Source organism: Monodon monoceros, unplaced genomic scaffold, assembly GCF_005190385.1.
Source record: "Monodon monoceros isolate NGI ecotype Baffin Bay Population unplaced genomic scaffold, NGI_Narwhal_1 Super_Scaffold_2, whole genome shotgun sequence".
Classification (NCBI taxonomy): domain Eukaryota; kingdom Metazoa; phylum Chordata; class Mammalia; order Artiodactyla; family Monodontidae; genus Monodon; species Monodon monoceros.
The window spans coordinates 31,151,970-31,177,506 of NW_021703776.1; the positions used below are offsets into that span (position 1 = coordinate 31,151,970).

Here is a 25,537-nt window from a genome sequence, read left to right on the forward strand (position 1 = left end):
CCATATCTACAATAATGGGATAAAACATTTGTCATTTAAAACCTATAGTGACAATGTATACATTATGAAACCTTTTCAGGACCTGGTATATTTTGAGACATTAGAGCAGTAATAACCTATAAAATAGATACTAACCTAGATTTATATTTGAAATTGGATAAGCTGATACATGTGTCTAATCATTAGTAGGCTGCAGTGTCTTTTCAATACCGATGATTCTCTGGAGATGGCTTGTAAACAGTTGGATTCTTTTGGCCACCAAAACCGTATTAGCTGTGCAAGTTAACACAGAGAAGGGGTACAGTGGAATTTGAGCAGGGAAGAGTTCTATTTCAGAATAGGCAAGTATCTAAACTGATTTTGCCTTTCATGAAGGAAATCACTTTTATTTCAAAATTCAGATATCACTTAGACATCCAGTTAAAAACTGGTTTAAATCAAGTCTCTGACTAAACTAGTGTTGTTTTCAAAACAACTGGGTAGGGCTTCCCTGGTGGCGCAGTGGTTGAGAGTCCGCCTACCGATGCAGGGGACACGGGTTCGTGTCCCGGTCCGCGAAGATCCCACATGCCACAGAGCGGCTAGGCCCGTGAGCCATGGCCACTGAGCCTGTGCGTCCAGAGCCTGTGCCCCACAACGGGAGAGGCCACAACAGTGAGAGGCCCGTGCACCGCAAAAGAAAAAAAAAAAAAGCTGGGTAGTTTAATTCAATGGATTTTTTCACTCCCTAATGGTTATGTGGATAGTATTTCTAAAAATTTAGAACAGGCATGGAAATTTTGAGTAGCCAGCCAGAGATTTCTTAAGTTTCCACCATTCCCTACCTATAGCCTGTAAAAGCTTCCACAGAGCCACACCAGTTGAGCGAGGGGCTAGGAGGTGGAATCCCACTCAGGATCTCATTGGTACCTGGTTTACCCCCCAGCATTGTTCTGGATTCCACTTATTTCCCTGAGCAGGTTAACCACTCTATGAATCTTAATCCTTACAAAATAGGCATCAAACCAATTAAGCTGAAATTTTCTTTTTCCCCCAGACCATATACAGAAATGTACTGGATGATGTATATGAATACCCAATACTTGAAAAAGAACTGAAAGAATTTCAAAAGATACTTGGAATGCACCGTCGTCAGTAAGTAATTTTCCTCATCACAGTTAGTAAAAGAAAGCAGCACATGTGATAGAATTGGGGGTGTCTCATATGTATCATTTGGAACATTTTGAATCTGAGATTTATCTTGATTCCTTAGGTTCTCTAGTAGTAAATATTTGTTTTTATATCTCAAGATGAATGAACACTAAATCAAGCTTATTGGCTATTTTTTTTTTTAACCCTGTGTGGTATGGTAGAAACAAACTGCGCCATGACAGTCCGGGTGCATTAAGAACAATTATCTAATAAACTATTATTTGGTTTTAAAAGTGTAAGTATTTAACTTGTCATTTGGGGGAGCTCATAGCTATCTCTAATGAATAGGAAAAACGTTTTATAAATAGGTCCCAGCAAGTCATGGTGCATTTTTAAAGTTCAGTTTTATGGATTCCCTGAAGTTTCTTTATCAATTCAGAAAACTTAAAGGAAAGCATTTATTCAGTGACTTTTGTCATATCCAAGGTGTATCACTGAGGTGTCTATCATTAGTCTTTCATACTGCTAATACCTAACTTTACTCTGATTTACCACTAACTCTTTTATTAATTTTGGTAAATGAAAACATCAAGTCATTATTCAGTTTTCAGATGTAGCTGCAAAGTTAATCTGAAGGGAAAAATTGTTCTCTGATTTACAATGTAGTTTCTACTTTTTAAACATAAAACACATCTGTTGTCAAGTTGTGAAAAACTTCTATTAAGATTTCAGCAGTCACAAATGCACTTCTCATAGAAAATGTTAATTCAGGCCTTTCAGATTATCGATTTGAGATTTAAAGGCTGACTTAATTTTAGTAAAGGGAGATCCTATTTAGTAAAGGCTATATAAAGACTTTTAGGGTGCAAACAAATTATGTATAAACCTTAGTCCCAATCAGGAAAATCACACATTTAGAAATTCAGAAATGAGGGGCAGGGTGTTAGAAATGAATGTTGTGAATTTTGGTGGTCGTCTTTTATCACAGTCTACACTGTAATAAATTTGGGTAGCCTAAGACTAGTATGAAAATATGAACAAACAAATGAAGCAAAAAAGAAAAAGAAAGAAACCTTTACATGAGAATAATCCCCTACATGGAAGTTGATCTATGCTGTAAGGCAGGCCTTCTTACAGTTGGGAAAATTTAATTCTGGTTTAGTACACATTTAAATGCATTAAATAAATAAATGGAATTTAATACATTCCATTTTAAAACTTACATAAAACTGGGAAATAAAAGATTTAAGTAAGAAAATTGTCTAAGACATGATTCTTGCGTGTTTGGTACAAGGTGATGAAGTATCTCTAGATTCTGGAATAAGATTTGAGCTGGGGACCAGCAGAAGATCCCCCAGTTCCACCACACATAGAAACATCCTGGAAAAGATCTGTCTTGGCTGACTTATTTAGCTATCTAAAGAAGAATAATTTCACCGAAAATCTAGCCAAATATGAGAAAACGTAGAGTTTCTGTGGAAATAAATCCAGTTCTTTCCTCAATGCTCAGCTTCTATGGGTAGAAAGCAAAATATACCTGTTGAATAAATAGCTTCTTTTCTTCCTGGTTCACTGGAAATCCAGAGCCCAGTGTCAAGTGTGTTATGCTTAGTAAACTAATGAACACTGTGTGTTTTATCTTTTTGAAAAGCAAAAGCCTCTGCCCGCTGCCTGAAAAGGAGTCTCTGTGACAATCACTACACTATTCTGGGTTTGAGACAAAGACTGATGTCTTGTCCTTTTCCTTTCAGCACTGTAGATGAATATTCACCACAAAGGAAGGTAAGGCAGCGCCTTCTGTCTGAAACGGGGTGATCTGGTTTGGAGGCCTGGCCTTGGCCCACTTGGTATTTCTTCATAATTAATGAGCTGCCTCTAGCAGAGGAGGGCCAGGTGGGGAGCCGGGGGCTGCACCTTGCCTCCCCACTCCTACCTCACCTAGCTTTCCCTGTGCTTGTGCAGATTCAGTTTCAGCCAGGTGCCCTAGACTTTATGACATTCTGAATTTTTGTGGTGCGTTTTGGAGTCTCAGAGTTTCCCCAACGTCCCCAGAATGATATAAATTTGATTTTTAGTCATTGATATAAAGATAGAAAACCGTCTATGCAAGACTCTTGCCTGCAAGAGTAAGGAAGTCTTGTAAGAAGAAGGTTGGAACCCTTCAACCCAACAGAAAGAGAGATGGTAGCCAGAATGAATGTGTTTCCTCTTCAACTTGAGGGGGGGAAATGCTACATGAGATGTCAGGCACAAGTTTTGTAGGAGCTGATATATCAGGTGATGGATAATCATAATGAATCACATACCTGTTTCTCTTAAGCAAGTCATTGCACTACAGCAGAAGTATGAAACTATCTCGACGTGGCTTTATCCAAAAGCAAGGTTGCTGTTGGGGTGGGGAAACCATGTCTTTCTCAGGAGAAGAAGCTATGGATGTTTGTAGTAGCGAGTGTTAAAAATCACGCCCATATTCTCCGGCATGTTGCAGAGAATCATTTGGGGGGCTTTTTCCCTATGCCAAGGTCTATCATGTTGCTCAGACTCTCCACCTCCACATGCATTAATTGAGGCAGCTCCCAGCTTATTCATCTAAGATTAGATGGGTGGATTTCATATTAAAAAAAAAACTGGCACGCTCTTTTGGAACATGTTGCAAACAGCTCTGGTTTTCCAAAGGGCAGCAATACATTCATTCATTGTTCTTGTTCTCCCTTCTTGCAGAATAAAGCCCTTTTCCACCAATTCAGTCTTAAGGAGAACTGGCTCCAGCATAGAGGAACTGTGACGGAAACAGAGGAAAGTGAGTATGGTTTGAACAAGGCTCTGGGGCAGGTGGAGTAGCAGCTAATCACCATCGTTCTCCAACTTTAACACATCAGCCTGCCTTTAACCCTTTCTAGCTGCCACACCCCTAAGACACGCATGTTAGCATCCACAGTGATAGTTTTTCTTCGCTTGCTGTGGGCGTTACAGTTTCTTTATCACAGAGTGCTGCCCCAGGTAAGGAAAGGAGACTGCAAAGAGCCCCCTGCGTTCTTGGGGAGATGTGCAAAATGGACTGGAAAGGCAACCTTTCCCCTTGGCTGCCTTCTCCCCTGCTGTCAGCCCATCGCCTGTGACTCACTGGAAAGTCCCCTAAAGCCACCGTGCAGGGCTTTGGCTGAGTCAGTCCCTGAGATTTAGAGAAGAATATCTTGGAGAAAATGATGAAAGGAAGGATGTGCAGTCGAAACTCCCCCAAGGCAAGGCTCTGCCGGGCAGTGCCACACGTCCAGTGTGTCCTCAATCAGTGCTGCTGGCAAAAGGGCTCGTGACCCACCCTGAAGAGGGCTGCTCCATCAGTGCAGGGGGAGACACCTTCGTAGCACTCTGAAAGTGCTGATGTGCTTTTTTTAAAAAAGTTTAATTAATTAAGTTATTTATTTTTCTCTGTGTTGGGTCTTCGTTGCTGCACGCAGGCTTTTCTCTAGTTGCGGCGAGCGGGGGCTACTCTTTGTTGTGATGCACGGGCTTCTCATTGCGGTGGCTTTTCTTGTTGTGGAGCACGGGCTCTAGGCGCACGGGCTTCAGTAGTTGCAGCAGGCAGGCTCAGTAGTTGCGGCTCGTGGGCTCTAGAGCACAGGCTCAGTAGTTGTGGTGCATGGCCTTAGTTGCCCTACGGCATGTGGGATCTTCCCGGACCAGGGATGGAACCCACGTCCCCTGCATTGGCAGGCGGATTCTTAACCACTGGTCCACCAGAGAAGCCCCTGGCGTGCTTTGCTACATTACTGTTTTATAACGGAACTGGAAATGGTTTCCTCCTGTTTAGATAAAGGTTGAGTCAAGGGCAGAGCTGGGAAACACAGCAATTCAAATGTGCATGCTATTGTGACTTGGAGACTTTCTCTTTTAATTCGCCTTTCCCGACAGCGCTGAAATTTTAGGTGTGGACGTTGAATATTTATTCAACTTATTGAATGTTTAAACAACAAAATGTCACAGGATACCTCTTCTGTTCCATTGTTTGTGTATAACCAAACATGATGGCACTCGCTGGGTCGTAAGTGTCACCTGTACCAAGTGGAGGAACAAATGGAATGACCTTACCTCCTCATCTCTCAGTTGCTGACCTTCCTTTCCCATTTGTCTTACATTTAATTGTATAATTTTCCAAGCTGAGTTTCAAAGAGTCTGAGTATTTCAAGACCTCCCCCCTCCTCTTTTTGTTTATCATCTTACTGAGCAGGCTGTAAACTTTTCTCACATTTAGTAGTTTGTAGACTGCAGCTTTGCCTTGCTCCAAAATGCCGTCTTTTTGTGGAAGGAAAAAAACATTTTGTCTCTCACAAGTCTGTTGACAACACATAAAACAGCTATTTGTTAGATGCTATGGTTTTAGTGACACACCCAACCAAAACCAAAACAAAATACTGTCAGTGCCTCTTGGTGGCGTGTTTACTTTGAGGTTTGTACTAGTAAACCCCTAGTTTGTCTTTTGCTTCATTTGCACTTCTGTGCAAACATTCCTGGGTTTATTTCTGTGGTGCCATTTAAATTGCATATGAAATTTCTCTAGGACCTGCACTACCCATTTTTTTTTTTTTTTTTTTGCAATCTAGAAGAGAAGAATATATTATTGTCCTTCTGTCTTTAGTAAAGAAGCTGGTGTTTTATACATTCAGAATGGCAGATACAAGAGACAAATAACGTGTCAGTTATTTCCATTGCTACAGTTTCTTCTATTAAATCATAAAGAAACATTTTTTCCATGGCCCATTCACCCTGATAGTGATAATGTCCTAGTAATAATGATTAGTACCACAGACAAGAAAAAGGAAATTAAAAAGGCTGGAAATGTGACCTCCATTTGAAAACTAAACTCACTACCACCTTGATATGGGTGGAGGGACGGCACACGGAGGTTCATTCTTATACGAGCAGGAAGGCTGAAGCCAAAAACCATAGCAAGTGACAGATTTTTTAGATAAGCTTATGAGAATTCAAATAACAAAATGTGGTGGTCTTTACTGAGCCACTGTGCCTGTCCAGAGGTGAAGTGTAAAACAAAAATGTTTGAATTAGACGCTTTAATAGACTGCTTTGGGAGATCACAGTAACCCTCACAGAAGGGACTCCGAAGTCTAGTCCCTGTTGCACAGATCCCACTGTGTTGTGGCCAGGCTGCCTCTACCCTGAGCAGACGCTTTTGCATGGTGTGGGTCTCTCACTACAGTATGGGATGCTTAAGCGCTACTCCACCTTGCTCAGCAGCTTTATCACGTCTCCGTCTCACGTGTGTGCAAGCTCGCATTGCTGTGCCCTCAGGCACCCGTGTGCACACATATATATGTAAATCTAGCTGTGTCTGCTCTGTACTACAGGGAATAGTGTGGCGGGTGCCTTGATTTGGGTGAAACGTCTGTACCTCATGGCCACAGCTGTTCTCTGTCTACTCACAGTTCTTTCACCTCATGTAGTTTTCTGTCACGTGTATATCACGGAGCACTCCTATGTCAGCGTGAAGGCAAAAGTTTCCAGTACAGCCCAAGAGATCCTGAGAGTTGTGGCGGAAAAGATCCAGCATGCGGAAGAGGATCTGGCTCTGGTAGCCGTCACATTCTCTGGGGGTAAATTATTTTCTGTCTTTGAATATTAATCTTTCACTGGATTGCCTCCAGAAGGAGAGAGTTGACATTTTTATGGAGTAGATGTGCAGCGCGTCCCTTCTGGGTCTGCAGCTGGATGAGCACTCTAACAAGAAGAAGCCACCTACCAGAGGTGTTTCCATGACAACAGTTGGGTACCGTTGGATGCTGAATTTCCTCCCCAAGAACTGAGCAGAGAGGCGCGCCAGTGTTTTGAAATATATTATAAAGCTTTACATATTTTGTACTCTAGATAAGCCTTCTGTTTTCATATTTAAATTAACTTGGGAAATTGCTAAAGGATGAAATTACTTTCTGAAGAAAAAAGAAAGGCAGCCTTGAACTAGTCTTTTTGCTGGCTGACAGTTTAATACTTAAAGACTCCCTGTTGAAGGAAATAAAAACTGTACAATAAGCCGAAAGCTCATAGGCAGTGTTCCTTCAGGCAGACGTGGGGAGGGAGCCCTGGTTATAGTTTTTGCCTCTGTTGGGCCTTATTTATCCTCAGAGAATGGTTTATTGTCTGTTTTGAATAAGATCACACAGATTACAAGCTGATACTATTGATCTGTGTGACCCGAACAGACCCCTGCGTTTTCACTGGAGCCTGTCAGATCTCAGTGTCACTGGCCTCCTTTTTTGGCTTACGATCTTTATTTAATATCTCATTAACCCTGAGAAAAATACAAAGAAAGTGACTTAGTCCCAGTAGTTGAAAAATGGGAGTACTGTGTAAACTAATCAGCCAGAGATGGGGCGGGCCGGGGAGGGGGGAGCAGATAAAGGGCATTCCTGTTTACCCTTTGTTACCATTCTAGAGTCAGGAGAAGAAGATCAGAATGTATTGTACTTGATGCGAAAGCATTATGTGATGGAGCATTGCCTCTTTCGCTTTGTTACTCAGAGGCAGGTAAAATGGGCCTACAAGCTAGTTGATTACATATTCAAACAAATACAGCCCATCTCCCCGTCCTAGTTAAGTGAGGCACTCCTTCCTCTCCCTGGGCGTTGTGCCTCCCATCAAAACATTCTCTAAAGAAAAAGAGCAAAAATTTCAGAAACATGTGGACTACATGAATTTTAATCAGGGAGTAGTTGAATGTTTAATAAAATATATTAGGTATTCCAGATAAATATGATATTTGTATATTAATTTTAAGTGACCAAAGATATTAAATGATTCTAAACAGTATTAAGCTTCATCAAAATCAGCATGTGCCTCTCAAGGCAATACCATAACAGAAAGTAATCATTGGGTCTCCATGCAGACAGAAGGTGCTGGAGAAAGAAGGACCCTGAGAGAACCTGGTGGCACAGCTGAGACCCACACCCCCTTGGAGGCCGACTCAGAGTCGGCCCAGGGCCACACGTGAATCTGGGAATTAATGAGTGGGTCTTTTACTACCCAATATCTATTTGATGGCTGTGAAATACGATTTTTACACCCTATTAGATTCATCTGTCGTTCTAATGTGTATAGACTCATAGCGAATCATCACTAGCAATGTCAGTTTATCTCTTGAATTATCTCACAGGTTTGGAAATATGCCGTCATTTTCCATCAATTAGTAGTTTTGTCTGTTAAGAACCTTTCTGCCTGCTGCTTCATATCCCCCAAGCAATAATGTTCTTATGAAGAAAAAAAGCCCACAGAGCTTAATGTATTCCTTGCTCTAGTTACGTAATTTTTAATAAATGTTTTAAACGCTACATCAAAATGAAATGACAGTGAGATCTACAGTTATTTTCTTTTTGTTAAAAAAAAGTTTAGAGATATTGGCCATGTTGTAGGTTTTGTGGACTTTTCTAAAAGGACTGGTATTATTACCCTCACAGCTTTCAGTAGGTTTCCAGCTGTTTTGTACCCAAGTTAGGTATATATGTATGTAGTAGCAGAAACCTACCCAGTTACTCAGAGCTTAAAATCCTTTCATCGTTCATGGTGTAGTGACAAATCTGAAAGTAAGAAAAACACTTCTTAGCAAATGGAAAAATTACTGTCTGAAAGCCATGGCATTTGCAGAATGCAAATTCCATAGCAAATGCAGAATGGCTCTTACAAAGTCAGATTTAAGGTATATATGGGCACACAGAGGGTTGCAAGAAATTGTAGCTAAAGAGGGAGGAGATAGAAGAACGTCAGAGCCCGGCCATGTGGGACCATTTACTGCCGACGTCAACGGCCCGACATGACAAATACTACTTATCTTTGCAATGCTGGGCCATAAAGAATGTATTCGAGTATCATTTGTGTACTCTGTGTCAAACAGAAATGTTCAAAACAAAATCTGGTGCTTGAACTGATTATCTAGAAAAAGAGATGTGGCATATGGTATTTCCAACCATGCTGGGTAACTGGAGGGCTACCTTAGGAGAGGCTGATTATGTCACAGTGGAATAAAGTTGAGTATCACTTTGGTCGATTCCCGTCTGCATCTTGTAGGTGGGGGGAGGACGTTTTTCTATGAGAAGCCTATTGTGTTATATAAGAGTCCAACTATGGTAGAAAAATGGCCAAAGGACAGGAACAATAGGGGAATAAAATAGAAGTAGAATAGATGAAAAAAAAAAAATAGATGAAAATATTCACCTTTACTAGTAGTCAAGAAATGCAAAGTAAACCGAGAATCTATTTTTGATTTTAGCAAAACAGTAAACTTATTCAAAAGAATGGTGAGCGTTGGTGGGTGTAAGGATTGGAAAGCAGTTTGGCAGCTTGTATCAAAAACTTTAAAAATGTTCCTTCGCTTTGACCTAGGAATTCCACTACTGGGAATCTATCTTAAGAAAATCATCTATAAGCAGCCAAAGATTTATGCACAAAGATGTTGACTTTGGCAGTATATATATGGCTGCTGTAATAATAGATCCCATTTATCAAACCCCTGTTATGTGCTGGTCCCAGTGCTAGTATTTAGCATGGTTCTTGCCATCTAATTTATATGACCAAAAAAAACTGGAAACCATTAAATGTTCAACAACAGAGGAAAGATTAAATGATGGCATAATAGACAGTTATATAACCAATTACACATGACACGACATTATAAATAATTTTGACAAGTGGGTAAGTACTTAAAATAGGAATATAAAACCACATAAGGAATAATTACAAATACATGTATCTATAGTGATTGTTAATGCAAACATATAAATAATAATTTTGACCATACGTACATGTGTGCACACACATATTTGCATAAAGATCAGGATGGAAATATACTCAACTGTTACCAATATTACTATCATATGGTTACTTTAGAGTGATGGGATTATGAATGAATTTTACTTTCTTCCCTAAGCTGTTCTGTGTAAAGAATGACTAAATATTATAAGAATGAATCACAGAGGGTACCTCTTTATGGATTATGAGCATTGATTTTCTGGTATCATTGTATAGCATATGCAGAACTGAATTAAATCTACTTCATATCCCATTTATTTTTAAATATTTTTCTTTGGCAAATTTCACTCTTTAGATGTACTGTGAATGCCTACTAGGTGTTCTTGTGTTTCTAATTACTCTTTTTTGTAAATAAAGAAAAGCATGAACTTCAGCCAAATGACTTGGCCATCTCCAAATCCCTTGAAGCATCTGGTCGGATATATGTCTACCGGAAAGACCTGGCTGACACTTTGGTGAGTACCTTTAGCGTTGTACTTGAAACACACAGACCCAAACGTCAGACTGAGACCATGTATTTGTATGTTTTAAAATGAATGTTAGAAAAATACATCAAGCTGTTTCCTCCTGTAGTCAACAATACACTTTTCAAACAACACTGCGTTTGCAAATCAAAGGCAGGCCCATCTTTAGGGACTCTCAACCCCTCCTAAGTCAAACGCTATTTCTCTCTGAGTCCCTGTGAAACAAGGGATTTGAGAGATGTGACTCTTTCTCTGATGGAATCTTAATTCTATTCTTCTTTTTTGGTGGCTCTATGGAGGTTAGGCTGAGGACCGCATCCTGTGTGGATTTAAAGGGAAAGAGACTCTGTCCTTAGTTCCTGTCCACTGGGTACACTTTGAGTGTGCCATTCCTTTGAAGAAAGGGTGGATTGTTAGCCTTCCCTGTGTAAAATGGCACCTAACAGTGCAACATCAGATGCCACTGAAGTGTAAGCGTATGAAGAAATATAGAACCCACACTGTATGTTATTTTCCGTCCTAAATTTAAGAACACTTACGCCTAACTAGATGATTTGTTGTTGTTCCTAAAAACCTTGGTCTCATGGTTGCTTTCTCAACGGTAGGGTCAGGCCTCAGATCCATCGCCCATAAAAAGTGGGCTGTACCAGATCGTGATTGTATCATCCAGACTCATGGTCCTGGTCTGTTCCATGGAGTCATCACAAGGATGGGTCTTTCCATCTGGCTCCTGTTGTATATATAATGGAGGAATCTGTATACCATGTGGCTTAACCAAAACTGCTTATAATAAAAGTATCTTATGTAAAATTATCTGCAAGATATCAAGCTACCATAATGACATTAGTCACTGTTATCTTCACACTTTCTACCAGACACGTATGTACTAAGTAATTTACATACAGTATGTCATTTAACCTTCCTGCTAACCTTGTGAAGTTCAGATAGGCTGAGTGACTTACTCTAGCTTCCCACAGCCAAGCCAGGGAGAGGGCTAGGATTTCATTCCAGTTATATTTGACTCTGGAGCTCCTGCACCTTCCTCCTTGTACATCGTGAGGGAGAAAAGGAGAGGGAAACCCTTTGTCTTACTTGGGATTTCCCGATGCTGGGTGTCCTTCTGCAGGTCACCAGGCCTGTGTACATGATGTAATTATACGATGGAATTACACGATGTAATTCCACCAGTGAAACTTGACAGACAGGATGCTGCACAGCATCTTTGAGTAGATAATGAGATTGATGTGACTGCCCGCCACCCTCCCCCACACCTTGTGAAGGAGGAGAATCTAATATGCAGTTGCCCTAGGCTCCTGGTGATGGAAGGACCCACACTCTAATTGTCTCCCACCGCCCAGCCCTCACCCACCACACACAGACCCCTCATGCGGTTCCCTCGTGTGCACTCCCAGAGCGCTCTTCTGCTGCGGTCGAGGGCCTCGGAAGAGTAGAGGGCAGGCCTGGGGCAGTGTCTTGTGGGATAAACAGGTGCTGTGAATTCCGAGTTGAGCCAGATGCTATCCTGTACTCGGATGCTTCCCCCACCAGCTTTTTGCACCACCTAAAAGTTTCCCATTGGAATCAAAGTTTAGGTGATTTCATCTCCAAAAGATTTCAGTTGAAATGGAACATTGCAAGGGAAGGATAACATGTGAAACCACTCATATCCACTGTGCTTGTGCATAGATTAGCCTTCGTGGAAAGCAGGAATCATAGCCCTGAATGAATGGAATAGAGAAATAGAAAGTGTTTCTTGGAGAGGGCAGTGGACTACCTGAGTAACCAGAGGGCAGTGCCAGGATAAGGGGCACATTTAGGGAGAAAGTAGGAGGGATAAAAAGCCAAGTGAAAATACCCTTACACCTCCAAATTACTAAGCAGAGATCTGTGTTACTTCCCAACTCGTGGCTCTTTGAATGTCTGCAGTGCAGCCTGGTGTCCATCTGGTCCCAATCTAGCCAGACCAATTCCTGAGAAACCTGGGCTCTCCCCCACCTCAGTGTTTGCATGCACGTCATTCATTTAGCCCTTACTGAGTTCCACTCCATATCCACACTGGGGGTACAGGGACAATTTGTACCTAAACCTACTCTGAAGAGAATCAAGTCTGTGGAAAAGCTTGTGAAGGTCTTTTGTCATTTTTTTAAATTAGGAAACCTTTACATAAATATAAGAATTTGAAAATGCTAATAATTTATTTTGCAGTTCAAAAAATAGAGACTAATATTTGGATTCTGAAATGTTCCCTTTATCCTGCTATGGCATTTATTTTTGCAAAGTCCCCTTCTTTTTTTTCCCAAGTCATTAACTATTTTAACATCATTAGCTGTTCAAGTCAGATGAGAGAATTTATATCTTAATTAGAAAATATCAAATATTTTTAAAAGGTGCCAGATAATTTTAATACATTTAACAGTGACAATAGATTTAAAATTGTGGTGGCATTTAATAATTTTACATCAGATTTTAAGGAAATACTATGATTACCAAACTCATATCCATTTGTATAGGGAAAGCAATTGATACTTTAAAATAATCATCCATTGGGCTTCCCTAGTGGCACAGTGGTTGAGAATCTGCCTGCCAGTACATGGGACACGGGTTCGAGCCCTGGTTTGGGAAGATCCCACATGCCGCGGAGCAACTAGGCCCGTGAGCCACAACTACTGAGCCTGCGCGTCTGGAGCCTGTGCTCCGCAACAAGGGAGGCCGCGATAGTGAGAGGCCCGCGCACCGCGATGAAGAGTGGCCCCCACTTGCCGCAACTAGAGAAAGCCCTCGCACAGAAACGAAGACCCAACACAACCAAAAATAAAATAAATAAATTTTTAAAAAAACAACAAAAAAACTATTCCCTTAAAAAAAAAAATTTAAAATAATCATCCACCATGGTATAAATGAAGTAACTTATTTTTTATTTCCTGTTTAAAATTTTTTTTTTTTGCTTTCCATGGGCATTTTAATAAATTTGTAAATGTATGTCTGGGATGAGACTCGTCAAACATATTTTCTGTAAAAGCCATGTCTGTCTTTATTGAAGTGCACTGTGACATTTCTTTTGTTTGTTTTTATACTCACCCTGCTGGCACATTAATTCTTACCAGAAGCCAGAGTGACTTCAGGGCTTTTACTTTCATTATGTTGTCTGCCCGGGGCAGTGTTTTATAATCAGATTTGTGTGTGTGTGTGTGTGTGTGTGTGTGTGTGTGTGTGTGTGTCGGGGGGAGGGGCAACTCAGTGAAGTATCATTGATCACATTCTCCGGCTTCCAAGGCTGTTTGCTAAATTGGTTGTAACTCACAGAAAGTGAACGGACCAGGGAAAATATTAAGTGCGCTCAGACAAGAGTTTTTTTCTAATGTGGGCTTCGAATGCCTTTCGATAGCCAGACAATTCAGTGCCAAATATTTTGGAATTGACTGAGGATTCTTTTACTTTTGTCTGTCACCTTAGAATCCTTTTGCAGAAAATGAAGAATCACAGCAAAGGTCGATTAGGATTTTGGGAATGAACACTTGGGATATTGCTCTGGAATTAATGAATTTTGATTGGAGCCTCTTCAATTCAATTCACGAGGTAAGTAAGAAGGGAAATGATAAAATAAATGCTTGTGCCAGTATAACTGTGAGTTCTTTTTGAAGAACATTTGTTTGTGACTGGGTTTTAAGAAGATCCATCATCTGGTGATCTAGTTATGCTTTAGGATACCATGGCCCCAAAATATTTGGGGACTTTAAATATATTAAAAGACTGACCCAAACCTAGGAAAATCAGAATACATGATCATGCTTTATTTGCACCTAATATTGTACAATCGGATATTTGTGTTAATGTAGTATAAATATGCTATTTTTTTGTTTGAAAACATGTATTCATATATATATATATATATATATATATATATATATATATAGGTCTAATGGGGTGGAAGAGACATTTTATATTCGATACCTTTGATATTGACATTTTTATTTTTCCATGAGCTTTACAGAGCTTTACAGTACTTATATGAGAAACACATTTATGTATGTACCTACATGCACACACACTCACACATTCCCAAGAACATTCTATACATTTAGACTATGGTGCAAGACTTCAGGTACTCTATTGAAAATTTTGAGATATATTTCAAATTTGTATGTCCATCAACCTCTCCCTTGAGGACAGCTTAAACATTTATAAAACAGTAGATGCGGGGCAACATGCTACTGACATTTGATGAATAAATGTAGCTGGTGGAAAGGCTCACAGGAATCAGGAGATGAAAAACGAGGCAGCTCTGTGCTACAATATGTTGCATTTACTTTGCTGTGTAGTGAAATGTTTCATTACAAGAAGGCCTTTCCTCCTGAAGAAGGAACTCGTGCCCAATTTAGGGACCCCCAAGCTTCACTTTCACTTTGGAACGTTTTTTAAATGTCCTCATATTTTCTCACTGACAACATTCCAACCTGATGATCTAAATTTGAGCAAGTAGTGAACTCATTCAAGCTAAATGACTTGTGACTTTGCAAATGGTAGTAGAGTGGGATGTATCCCTGCTTATGTGCTTATGCAATAGGAGAATGTGAATTACTCCTGTAAAATATACATGCACACCCCTCCGGTTAGAAACACATCTCTTTGCTTTGCATATGGTCAGTCTATGTCACTAGTTACTGGTCTGACTCGATTTTGTCAGTTTTGTACCTTGTCCTAATCTTGCTGTCTTTCTGTGATTTGCCGATGTCTTATGTCAGTGGTTCTCAAAGAGCGGGTACCCAGACCAGCATCATCAGCACCCCTGGGAGCTTGTTAGAAATGCAGATTTGGGCCAGAGCACAGACCTACTGACCCAGAAAATCTGGAGGGTGGGGCCCAGCAATCTGTGCTTTAACAGGCCTCCAGGTGATTTGGATTCACACTGAAATGTAAGAACCCTTGTCTAGAGAACCTACCTGTGAGGGTCTAATGTAATGATAGTCATTTGCACTTGAAGTTGCTCATAGAACAAGTTTGGGAAGTTTGGATTTGATTCAGCCTGTGACTTAAACTTTAGAATGTCTTAGGTTTTCACGAAAAGTGTCATCCTTGCATTCTAAAAAATTACAGTTATGTAAGGCTTCTGCGTGAAGGCTTTTCTGGAAGTCAAGATAAATTATCTTGAATTTAATATATTGTTATTTGTTATATCTAACATGTTATGATATGACAGTGCCTACCTGAAGTAGCTCTTAAAAATGAATTTTGTATCAACTTGACTCTGTGCTACAACAATAAACAATTGTATGAATACATTGTCTTTCAGCAAGAGCTGATCTACTTCACGTTCAGCAGACAAGGAAGTGGGGACCACACAGTGAACCTGAGCCTCCTACTCCAGAGATGCAATGAGGTCCAGCTCTGGGTGGCCACGGAGATTCTGCTCTGCAGCCAACTGGGCAAGAGAGTGCAGCTGGTGAAAAAATTCATCAAAATTGCTGCTCAGTGAGTTTCTAGTGGTAAAAAAATGCAGTTCTTCTCCCCTCTTTGAGAGGGTACATTATTTTCCTTGTGATGATAAGAAGGGATGAGATGCAAAAAGGTACTATTGAGTTAAGTGACCAAATGATTGAAAAGGTCTCTTTTTGAATATTTCTCTCTTCGCCTTTGAAGTATTTATATCTTAAAGTAAAGGTCAAAATACTAGACCAAAGCACTCTGCTCTATGCTGTAGAAAAAAGCAGGCAGTGCACACATGCCCCATCGTGCAGCTAAATTACCCTTGTAGCCAGGTGAGCTACAGTAGGTTAGGAAAATGGGGGAAGGTGATGTGAGGGGGGTGAGAACCATTGAAAGTCAGATGCATTTCAAGATTCTGCTTTTGGCTCCTTGATGCCCAGAGTATGAACTTTGCAAACTCCTTAGCAGGCCCTGCACTGTCTGGTCACACCTGACCTCTGAGCCTCACCCCATGCTGCAGCCACTCTAAATGGCTCTCCCTTTCCCATGCACACCACCATCCAAGCCTGGACATGTGTTGTTAGCTCTGCCAAGAATGGCCGCTTCTACCCAGCAAATTGCTATCCTTCTTCAAGACCTAGGTCATATGTTGCTTCCTTCCTCAAATCATCCCTGACTTTCAAATGCAGGGTCAACTCCTTTTTACCCTGACCTCCCCCTACCATGCACACGTTTTTTTTTTTTCCTTTTTTAAAAAACTTCTTTATTATTATTGATTAAACTTACCTTTTTTTTTTTTTTTTTTTTTTTTCCGATACGCGGGCCTCTCACTGCTGTGGTCTTTCCCGTTGCGGAGCACAGGCGCCGGACGCGCGGGCTCAGCGGCCATGGCTCACAGGCCTAGCCGCTCCGCGGCATGTGGGATCTTCCCAGACCGGGGCACGAACCCGTGTCCCCTGCATCGGCAGGCAGACTCTCAGCCACTGTGCCCCCAGGGAAGCCCTAAACTTACCTTTTTATATAGAATTCCTTCAGTGGACTGTGTTGGCTTCCAAAGGACAGGGACCATTTCTAATCAATCACTGTACCTGGGGTGCCTGGTACTGAACTTGGTAAATAGCAGTGACTCAGTAAAGTCAGTTGAATGACATTCTAGTAACTTCCTGGGAGCATCTCTTAAAATACCAGATGAATATTCTGAAACCACTCTTGGGACAGCTTCCCAACAGAAACAGGCAACATGAAGCAAAATCTTTCCCAGTTCCTTCTACCTTCCAGTCTTCCCATTTTTTTTTTTCCTTTGTTTTTCAAAGTAGTTTTTATATCAAACCGTTTCTGAGTACATGTCAGTGTAATATATGTAGGAAATATGTATTGATCACTCATTAATGTTTGCACATCCATGCAGGGTATTGTGGGGAAATCAGAGTGAGCCTGCACCCAATCGGCTGGGGGGATACTTTCTATAACTCAAATGTCTAATTTGCAAAATAGAACGTGAGGGTGCCCTATTATGAGATGAATTTCTTTCAGGGGCTTTAGAGGATGGGAAGCTTATATGCCAAGGGTGTGGGAAAGGAGGATTAGAAAACCATTTGGAAGAAAGTAGCATTTTGAATTCTGGGTATGAATTCAAAAGAGCACACTGTCCGTGGAGGTCAGACTCATGAGAGAGAAGCAAAGCAGTTCATTGGAGGCAGAGAGCATGTGGTCAGAGAAAGGAACCTCATCCAGTTTGGCCAGAGCGGAAGGCATTTGTAAGGAAGTTGTGGGAGACTGATCTAAAAAGGAAGATGGGACCAAATTGTAAAGGATGTTGAATTTCAGAATGAAAAGTTTAGACTGAATTGAGAAGGTGGTAGGGATTCTTTGAAAGTTTTTGTGCAGGAGATGGATATGATCAAAGTTGTCCCTCAGGAAGGTTGATCTGAAAGTAGCACGTAGACTGAACTGTCGGTAAGGAGACCCCAGAAGCAGGATATTTTGTTTACTTAGGTGAGAGATAATGGCGGTTCCTGACCTGGTGTTTGATGTGACTGGTGATGGAAGGAGAGATAGATAACAGATATGCCTAAATCTTGGACTGCTTTTATGATGAATGCTCCTTTTTTGTTTGTTTGGCCAGTACATTTTCTATAATAGCCTGTGACATTCTTAAATGTGAGGCTCTTTGGGATCAAAAACTTTCTCATAAATGCCAGTTGCTTGGTGAAATGGGACATGAATGTCCTAAGGAGTAAAATGACACCGCATAGCTTAGTTCCCAGTGTAAGATTATATCTGTCCTCAGGGAAATGAAATATGTATATTCACATCTTCTCCATATGGCCCCATGCTCTTGAATTGTTTGCTGTACTGGTCTCTATCCCTGGCCCATAGAATAGAATGCCAACAGAAACACAAAGTTAAATTCTTCATAATCATACTGGTAGGAATAGCCAAGAGAAAACAATCATGTCGGGGATCATGAAGTGTCTTCCCTGCCTAAGGCATCCTATTTGCATATTCATGTTTCCTTCCTTCTTACCAGTCCCATCCCCCCACCTCTGTGGGTTGAGTGGATTTTATTTCCTTACACAAAGGAGTGTTAGACTGACACTAAACTGGAATGTTTTAGTGTCAGTCTGTTCTTACCTTGAAATGAACGAACCTTGGTAAAGGAAGATTCCAGATGGGAATGGTAACCCATATTTGTACTGTATCAATTCGTCTTATAGAGAAATCATTTCTATATTAATTTTTTTTCTTTTTACAGATTCAGATGTTAGGTATATGTGGGTTTTTGTTTTTGTTTTTTTAAGTATGACTAAAAAAGAGATCTGAACCAGGAAAATTGTTTATGGGGAGATAAAAGATAAAAAGATGAGACTTATATCTAAGATTTTGTGTAGGTAAATGATTCTGAATACGAAGAAGAAGAATAAACTTTTTATAATGACTAATAATAAAATGATTTCCCCGAAAAGTCTTGTTTTCAGCTCCGGCAGTTGCTGTCTGAAAGGTTTGCTGTTTACTCTGCATTTGAGTGATGGGCAGAGTATAAAAAATGTCTGGTGGGCCATGACAGAACCAGTGGGGCTTCCATCATGCAGTAAGGTGGGAGGACTGGGAATAAGGGGAGGGCATCCAGTGCCTCTGGCATAGGGATGGGGCACTTCTCTCTGACCTCAGCGTCTTGGCAGGGGAGCCTGGCATCATCTCATCAAGAGATGGAGCTGACTCAAGTCTCTTCTGGCTGGTGTGAACTTGCCAGGGTGTGATGAGACAGAAGGGGCGGAATGAGGGAAGAGAGTGGCGGAAGGGAAGCAGAGTTGTAGTGTTGATGCCTTTAGGCACCAGTTTCTCAGAAACAGGAAGATTTCTGAACCATAGACCAGGGAAGTGTCCTGTTTGTTTGTTCATGGAATATACCTGGGTATGTCTACCCAGGAGACAGTTGGCAGAAACCAGCGAAAGGGGCCAGTTAGACTGAATTTCAGGTCCTCTTGCCTACCGGGGAACTATAGGCAGAGTCCAAAGCTGGACAGGAAGACTGAAAGGAACAGACCATGCCCAGTGGAGACTCAGCAGTGAGGGGCTTGCAGGACTGTGTTCACCCAGGTATTTTGGACACTAGGTGCATAGGCAGCAGTGCCTTTCCAGGTTCCCCTGTTAGTGGAGCTAGAATTTCCAAAATGCTCCCAAATGGCTGACCCCCACTGCTTTGGTACCCACGCGCAGCTGTACTGGGCAGTGTCCAGTCCATGAGGCTGGCTCTGGGAACAGGCAGGTTTAGGCAGGACCGGCCAGGGCACAGCCACCTCTATGTATTACCACTTTAAGAGCCGAAAACAGTTTCCTGGTGCTGAATCAATGCTCCTGTACACACCTGTGCGACTGGAAATCAGTATAGTTTTGAGAGACAGAAGTTTTTAATATGTGTTGAGAACCTTTAAAGTCATGATAGCTTTTGATCAATCATGTAATGACTGGAAGTCTAACTTAATTTTAGAAAATCATAAATACAGTAAAAAGTTTTTTTCACAGAAGATATTTATTGTAGCATTTTACATTGATTTGAACTGTATTGAATTGAAAATAGTTTAAATGTCTACAACAAGGGAATAAGTAAACAAATTATGAAATACGTTTTTGATGAAGTGTTCTATAACCATTAATGATAACAGTGAAGAATCCATAATATATTATATAACACGGTATAAAACTGAAAAATCGGGATACAGAGTTGTATATATACTGTTCCCAAATTCCATTTGAGACATTGATGGAGATGTCATGGAAGAGATGACATGTGAGGGCAGCTCGATCAACACACACTAGGGACTTTTTATGCCTCTGGCTTACTGCTGAGCACTTTCATCTTTTTTCACATTTAATTATTAAGTCAGGGTAATTTTAAAATTTTTAAATCTTTCCTCAGAGAAGTCGTTTTCTAATACATCCCAGATTAAGGAATATCTGGAATTCACAGGCTGTTCCGGCCAACCTGGAGGCACACCCTTCCCTCTGCTGCCTCAAGCCCCTCTGCTGGCTTTGAAAATTAATGGAGTTTTGACTGATTAACTTGAAGGGCAAGATTGACGTTCTGCAGAGCATATAACCTTCCAGAGTGAATGGAGCTCAACATGGTCTTATTTTGCATTTTATTTCCTTTATTCCTTAAATGAGAAATGTGAGTCGCCGTCCCCGTAATATATGCCACATTTTAAATACATACATAACATAGTAGCTATTTTGTTGAGAGCAAAGAAAATATGTCTAAGTGTAACGGGAGGGGGCCCTGTGAGGTAAGAGGGCCTTGTTTCTCAAAAAAGAAAGACAACATACAGATTAAAGATACAGAATCAGGGGCTGTTATAATGAGTATGGGATATATACAGAAATATGAATGTAAGAGCTTTCAGTTAAAATTGTCAATGCATCCAAAATAGATTTTTAAAAGGGAGGAATCTTTTGAAGTATCCAGAGGGTATCAAGAACACAGATCTTTTCCTAAAGGTAAGGAAGCATTTGGAATCGTTTCATTTGTGTTGAGGGGATACCGCCCCATCCCACAGGGACAGTCAAGACTGTGTAGGTCACAGAGCAGAGTTCAACCCTGCCCTAGAGGTTGAACTCTGTGGCCTGGGAGAGTCTTGGCAGCTTTATCTTTTGTGATCATCTGGTGAAAGGATGTTGCCTCAGAGTGCCTTCTGCTTTCTTTTATTCCATAGCTGCAAAGCCCAGAGAAACCTGAATTCTTTCTTTGCTATTGTGATGGGTCTCAACACTGCTTCTGTCAGCCGGCTGTCCCAGACCTGGGAGGTGAGCCCTGGGGGTCCATACGGAGGGTGGAGTTGGGGACAAATAAAACTGAACGGGAAGTGGTCCAGCTAACAGTCTTTATTTAAAATAAACGGTTTAAATGAGATATGTAGCACTAGAAAAAAATGTTAAAAAATTAGTGTCTCAAGTCGCCAGGAGCTATTTTCATCGAATGGTCTTCAAAATGGTTCTATAATATATATGAAAGAAACACAGCTTGTAAAATGCTTCCCAGCTAGAATTAGTTTTCTGCTTTTCTCCTGTGATGGCATTGTTACAGTTCCCTCTTGGTCATTTCAAAAGCTCACCTGTGTGTCCAGAAGCAGATTTGCAGAGATGCTAATGAATTTAAGCTACCAGTCTTCTCACTTGTGGGGCCTCTGGCAGTATGTTCATGTGGATGATGGATATCTTTACAAAATCTGCAAAAGTAATTTTATATTCCTTTTTCCTAAAGAGGACTCACAAAATGTTTTAAGTTTCGGGCCTCCCCAATCCTGGCTCTGCCTGTCAGGGCTGTATGATGAAGGCTGTTTGGGTTCGAAGTGGGAGAGGGCCACTCAAGTTAGCGCACGTTCTGAAACAGGGACTCTGAGGGTCTACGTGGGAAGAATGGAAACTGGGGTGTCCCTAAATGTAGCCAGACACGGATGTAGGGCCCTCTGCCTCCCCCATGACCCCGACACCTTCTTTCTTTGGGCTTTCGTTTCTTTCTCTCTCCATTCGCTACTGACTGTGTACCTAATTCCCCGTACCATTTCTCTCTCTCTTGTCCTTCCTCTCTCACCGTCAAGTCTTCTCCCTTACGGGTCCAGCCTGCTGTGGCTCGCTGTGGCTCCCTCGGCCTCTCCCCACCCTCTCAGATTCAGCTGTTCTTCCTGCCTACCCTGCACTCTTCATGGTCCCCAGTTCACACTCCTGCAGGAGAGAAGCTGACAGGCCAACTGTTGTTTTTCTCACATTCCATCTCAGTGACGGTCTGTGGGCAGCTTTGGGGTTCACCTTCTTTGCGTCAGGGGCCACACTTTGATGGAATGCGCGGTGGTGACCTGAGGGTCAGGGTCAGTGCTCCTTAAAGGGGTTCAAAAGAAAAGCGACAAAAGGCTTGCATCTCTGGTTAAGCAAACCAGATGCGCACACACTTCATGAGATTCAAGGAGGTGGGCAAAAAAAGCCACAGTCGATCAGAGCAGGAGGAAAACAAGTGGCTAGCAAGGGTCCGGGCAGGAGAGTGGAATTTTAAATTATACCCGGAAAGAAGGCTTGATCTGCAAACATTGAAAGGAGAACAATTCAATGAAATTCACATAGTGTGTATTTCACGTGCACAGTGACCGCCTGCCACGTGCGCAGCTCTGCATCAATGCCGTGGCAGGTGGAACGTGGCCAAATTAGCACAGGGTGTGCTATGGTCAAGGAGGTCTTGAACTGGTTCCAGGTGGACCCCAGCAGAGCAATGGAGGAATCATGCTGTCTCAGGGTGGCTGAAAAGCCTTAAGCAGCAGGGCCTTGGAAGTTGAGTCGGGAGTTGCTGGGGGCATTGGGGTGGGCCTCCCTCGCAGAGGTGAGCTCCGTGTCTCTAGGCCTGGAAAGTGATCGCACTGTCCTACATAGGCAGTACAGGAAAAGAAGTCGGTTTAAGGAACTAAGACAGAGGTCAACAGACATTTTGGGGAAAGAGCCAGATAGTGAATACTTTTAGGCTGTGCAGGCCATGTGGTCTCCACCGCTGTGACTCATCTCTGTCATTGAGGTGCAAGAGCAGCTATGCTTAGTTGATAAATGATGAGCATGGCAGTGCTCCAGTAAAACTTTATTTGCAAAAGCAGATGGTCAGATTTGGCCCACGGCTGACCCCTGGAGTAGATAAGTTTGGCTTTAGGTATGTTGAGTTTGAGATGACACCGGGATATTCGTGTGGAATATCCAACAGACTAAGATACGCAGCTCAGAGGAGCAATTGCCATCAGTTGCAGGTGTCTGTGTTTTACCTTTTCTCACTTGATTTGTCTTGCATTTATCAATACACGTGTATTGGTGTGTGTAACGGTAGCTGCCAGATCAAACAACCTGTGCGCTGTCCAGATGCAAAATTATCAATGTGATAATTTTGAATAATTTAAAAGTCTGTTGTGGGGTCTACCTCATTATTTTGATTTGTTTTAGAAACAGAAAATCTCACAAATCTTCTAGAACAGTCATAAGTGTTAATAGCTGGAGTTTGCTGAGCACCGACCACGGACTGTACACTTCCTATGAGTTATCTCCATTTCAATCAGACAATGTGGAGACTCACTGCAGACACACAGCTAGAAAGGGGCAGAATTCAAATTCAGAGTGACTTACCCTGAGGCATCTAGCTTTTCACTTCACCATGTTAAAGGCAGGCTGGGGTTTCCCTGGTGGCGCAGTGGTTGTAATGCTAACACATATATATGGAATCTAAGAAAAAAAAAAAAAGGTCATGAAGAACCTAGGGGTAAGACGGGAATAAAGACACAGACCTACTAGAGCATGGACTTGAGGATATGGGGAGGGGGAGGGGTAGGCTGTGACGAGGTGAGAGAGAGGCATGGACATATAGACACTACCAAGCGTAAAGTGGATAGCTAGTGGGAAGCAGCCGCATAGCACAGGGAGATCAGCTAGGTGGTTTGTGACCGCCTAGAGGGGTGGGATAGGGAGGGTGGGAGGGAGGGAGACGCAGGAGGAAAGAGATATGGGAACATGTGTATATGTATAACTGATTCACTTTGTTATAAAGCAGAAACTAACACACCATTGTAAAGCAATTATACTCCAATAAAGATGTTTAAAAAAAAAAAACGAATCCTCCTGCCCATGCAGGAGACACGGGTTCGACCCCTGGTCCGGGAAGATCCCACATGCCACGGAGCAGCTAAGCCCGTGCACCACAACTACTGAGCCTGCACTCTAGAGCCCATGAGCCACAACTACTGATCCTGCACTCTAGAGCCCATGCTCTGCAACGAGAAGCCACTGCAATGAGAAGCCCGCGCACCACAATGAACAGTAGCCCCTGCTCGCCGCAACCAGAGGAAGCCTGCACGCAGCAGTGAAGACCCAGCACAGCCAAAAATAAATAAATAAATAAATTTATTAATAAATAAATAAAGGCAGGCTGGAAAGTTCCAGGCCCTTCTTCCTTAGGCCCAAATTTTTATTTGGGAAGGTGACCTATGTTTCCATCCTCTGTGAATCTTCATGCCACCAGTTGGTGTGGGTGATCTTTACAGTTCAGTGATTCTATCCATCAAAGTGCAGGCTTCATCATTTAGGGTTTTCATGGGCTTTCACTATTTAGCCCTCTGCTGTGAAACATAATTATATCATTTATACAAAAAACATCAGCCAACATTATTATTTCCCACTCAGCAAGACTGTTTAAGAAGGTGAGAGCAGGGCTTCCCTGGTGGAGCAGTGGTTAAGAATCCACCTGCCAATGCAGGGGACATGGGTTCGATCCCTGGTCCGGGAAAACCCCACATGCCGCGGAGCAACTAAGCCCATGGGCCACAACTACTGAGCCTGCGCTCTAGAGCCCACGAGCCACAACTGCTGAGCCCACATGCTGCAACTACTGAAGCCCACGTGCCTAGAGCCCGTGCTCCACAACAAGAGAAACCACCGCCATGAGAGAAGCCCATGCACCGCAATGAAGAGTAGTCCCCGCTCTCCACAACTAGAGAAAACCTGCTTACAGCAACGGAGAACCAAAGCAGCCCAAAATAATAAGTTAAAAAAAGAAAAAAAAGGTGAGGGCATTTGTCAGAGGTAAGATACAGAACCAAAATCCAAGTTTTTATTAAAAGATCACCAGTGTGTGGAATGTTTAACCAGCTGGATTCCCGATTCATGTGGCTGTTACTTATTTTAAACTGTCTTTAGCAACATTCCCAAGGAAAGTCGCATTAAGGAATGATGAAAACTGCATAATGAGAAGCAATCAGGGTAGAGCCAGATGATAGAGCTATTTATGTTCAGAAATGTGACATATATAACACAACTTAATGAACATTCCCCTTAGTGCCTCTCAAAATAACTGACTTCTTTTGACCTTTTCTTTTTTGTTTGTTTGTTTTTAGAAAATCCCTGGGAAGTTTAAGAAACTTTTTTCTGAACTTGAAAGTTTAACAGTAAGTAGTTGAGCTGGAGTAGACTTATTCTTCAAACTGATTGCTGGTGTCCAATTTCTTTCTAGATTTCAGTAGTCGGTATCTGCACTCTACCGTGTCAGGTAGCTTAGGCTAGTTCACTTGTGTATGAAAATGTAGCTTTGCTTCTTACGGAGTGAAGCAAGTTAACACTTCTTCCTCTCCATGGAAAAAGGTAGTGAGAATGGTCCTCTTGGCATGATATTCAGAAGGCAGATTTTTAAGTAT

At 41.8% G+C, this 25,537-nt stretch overlaps 1 protein-coding gene across 5 annotated transcripts in view; it reads left to right on the plus strand.

Annotated features, from left to right (window-relative positions):
* Positions 1–25,537, plus strand: part of RAPGEF5 (Rap guanine nucleotide exchange factor 5) — a 223,346-nt gene that overhangs the window by 175,382 nt on the left and 22,427 nt on the right. For all 5 annotated transcript variants that reach the window (XR_003795161.1, XM_029233224.1, XM_029233225.1 and 2 more), the window contains exons 14-22: positions 1,037–1,134; positions 2,883–2,913; positions 3,853–3,931; positions 6,591–6,740; positions 10,300–10,397; positions 13,860–13,982; positions 15,697–15,875; positions 21,044–21,134; positions 25,241–25,291. Coding sequence is in view for 4 of the 5 variants with exons in the window: in XM_029233224.1 (XP_029089057.1) it covers positions 1,037–1,134; positions 2,883–2,913; positions 3,853–3,931; positions 6,591–6,740; positions 10,300–10,397; positions 13,860–13,982; positions 15,697–15,875; positions 21,044–21,134; positions 25,241–25,291 (900 nt within the window). In the remaining variant the exon portion in view is untranslated. The remainder of the gene's footprint in view (positions 1–1,036; positions 1,135–2,882; positions 2,914–3,852; positions 3,932–6,590; positions 6,741–10,299; positions 10,398–13,859; positions 13,983–15,696; positions 15,876–21,043; positions 21,135–25,240; positions 25,292–25,537) is intronic.